Consider the following 1,599-nt stretch of genomic DNA (forward strand, 5'->3'; position numbering starts at 1 on the left):
GTGCAAGGCCAGGTTGGACGCAGGGGCTTGGAGCAACCTGCTCTAGTGGAAGGTGTCCCTGCTTGTGGCGGGGGGTTGGACCTTCGTGGGCTTTAAGGTCCCTTCAACCCAAACCAGCCTGGGATTCTGGGATCTCCTGGCTTTAAGTGCCTCAGCAGCAGCAGCAGTGATAGGGTAGGTGCAGGTTTAGGCAGGGTTGCACCCACCACATCTCACAGTAGAGCTCAGTTAATTGTGGAACTTGATACCTTCCCCCACTAGCTTTGGGGATGTCTATTCCAGATACCACGTTGCCTTTTTGCTGATGGGACAGAAAGAAGCAAGCTGTGGTGAAGGTTTGTCAGCAGGGAAGTGGCAGGGCTCAAGGTCAAACTTCAGTCTCAGCTTTTAGTAGTAGAAGTCCCCCTTGCCCAAGGGATCTGTGGCTTGAGATGGGTGCACTGAGCCCCAGAATCTCAGTTATCTTGCGTTTGGAGGGGAGGATGCAGGTCTGGAACATAGTGACTGAAGAAGCTGCATTCGACTATCTCTGCTTTGGGCACCAGAGCAGAACAAACACCCACTCCAATGTGCCTGACCCCACCTGGAGTCTGGCTGGTCACAGGTTCTTCTCCTCACCGTGGCTTGTGCTGTGGTCTCAGACTGAAAGCAGTCACGAGAGCACTTTGTGGTTGCATGTGTGGACCTCACTGCAATAAAACAAAGATGAAACCCAGTGCTTGGGGGTGAGCTGGCATGACCCAGCTGCCTCCCAGGCATGGCTTGCTGTCATTCCGCATTCCCTTATGCTCATGTGCCAGAAAACAAGCTGCAAAGCTCAGCAGCTTTTTAGTCCTCAGGGGCTGGGGTTTTTGGAGTACACAGGGACTGCTTGCCCAAGCTCTTGGTGTATGTGTGGGTTAGTTGGTGCTCAAAGTCTCCCACAGAAGGGCCTGACAAGCCCAAGCAGGAACACGGCGCATCACTGGGTGCTGTGTGGGGTTGCTGCTGAGTTCAGGGTCCCCTGTGCTTAATCAGCTGGGGGGGAAGCATCTTCTTAATGGGCACCTTGGGGTGGTTTGTGGCAGAGGCTGAGCTGCAGAGCTGACCCGAGCTGCCTCTGAGGCAGGCACCCTGGCAACTGTTGCTCTGCCCTTTTGCCTACTGACGTATTTTGAGTGTAAAGGTTACTTATGTCTGGCTCGTGCCTTGTCGGGGTCCAACCTTTGCACTCGCCCTGCAGAGATGTTGCTTGGGGTGCGCTGTGTCGATGCCAGGTCATGGAGGTACCTGGGCTTAGGGAGTTGTGGGCCGAGGGGCAGCCTGGTGTTTGTCTGGGACATGACCTGCAGGAGCTTTCTCAGCTACCTCAGTGCTTTAGCTGCAGGGTGCTGCTGTGCTGGAGCTGTGTCTGGGCAGGTCTGCCCCCTGCCCGCAGCGTTTGCTGTGTGCTGACCGCGATGTGGCTCCTGCCTGACTTCTTGCTCTGGGTCTAACCCCTGCTGAAGGAGAGAGTCCCAGAAAGGTTCTGAAGTTTCTTTCTGTTTTGCAGGCCTCCAAGAAGCTGGTGGCAGCCACAGGGCAGCAGTGCCTGCCTCTGTCCATCGATGTCAGGCACGC

The 1,599-nt window shown here is 55.6% G+C and overlaps 1 protein-coding gene across 1 annotated transcript in view; it reads left to right on the forward strand.

Annotated features, from left to right (window-relative positions):
• Positions 1-1,487: 1,487 nt before the first annotated feature.
• Positions 1,488-1,599, forward strand: part of DECR2 (2,4-dienoyl CoA reductase 2, peroxisomal) — a gene marked incomplete at its 5' end in the record, with an annotated part of 3,270 nt that continues 3,158 nt past the window's right edge. The window contains 2 exon segments of the mRNA XM_010017821.1: positions 1,488-1,594; positions 1,596-1,599. The exon segment at positions 1,596-1,599 is cut by the window's right edge and continues 96 nt beyond it. Of these exon segments, the coding sequence (XP_010016123.1) occupies positions 1,488-1,594; positions 1,596-1,599 (111 nt within the window).

Source organism: Nestor notabilis, unplaced genomic scaffold (genome assembly GCF_000696875.1).
Source record: "Nestor notabilis isolate BGI_N333 unplaced genomic scaffold, ASM69687v1 scaffold19987, whole genome shotgun sequence".
NCBI lineage: Eukaryota > Metazoa > Chordata > Aves > Psittaciformes > Psittacidae > Nestor > Nestor notabilis.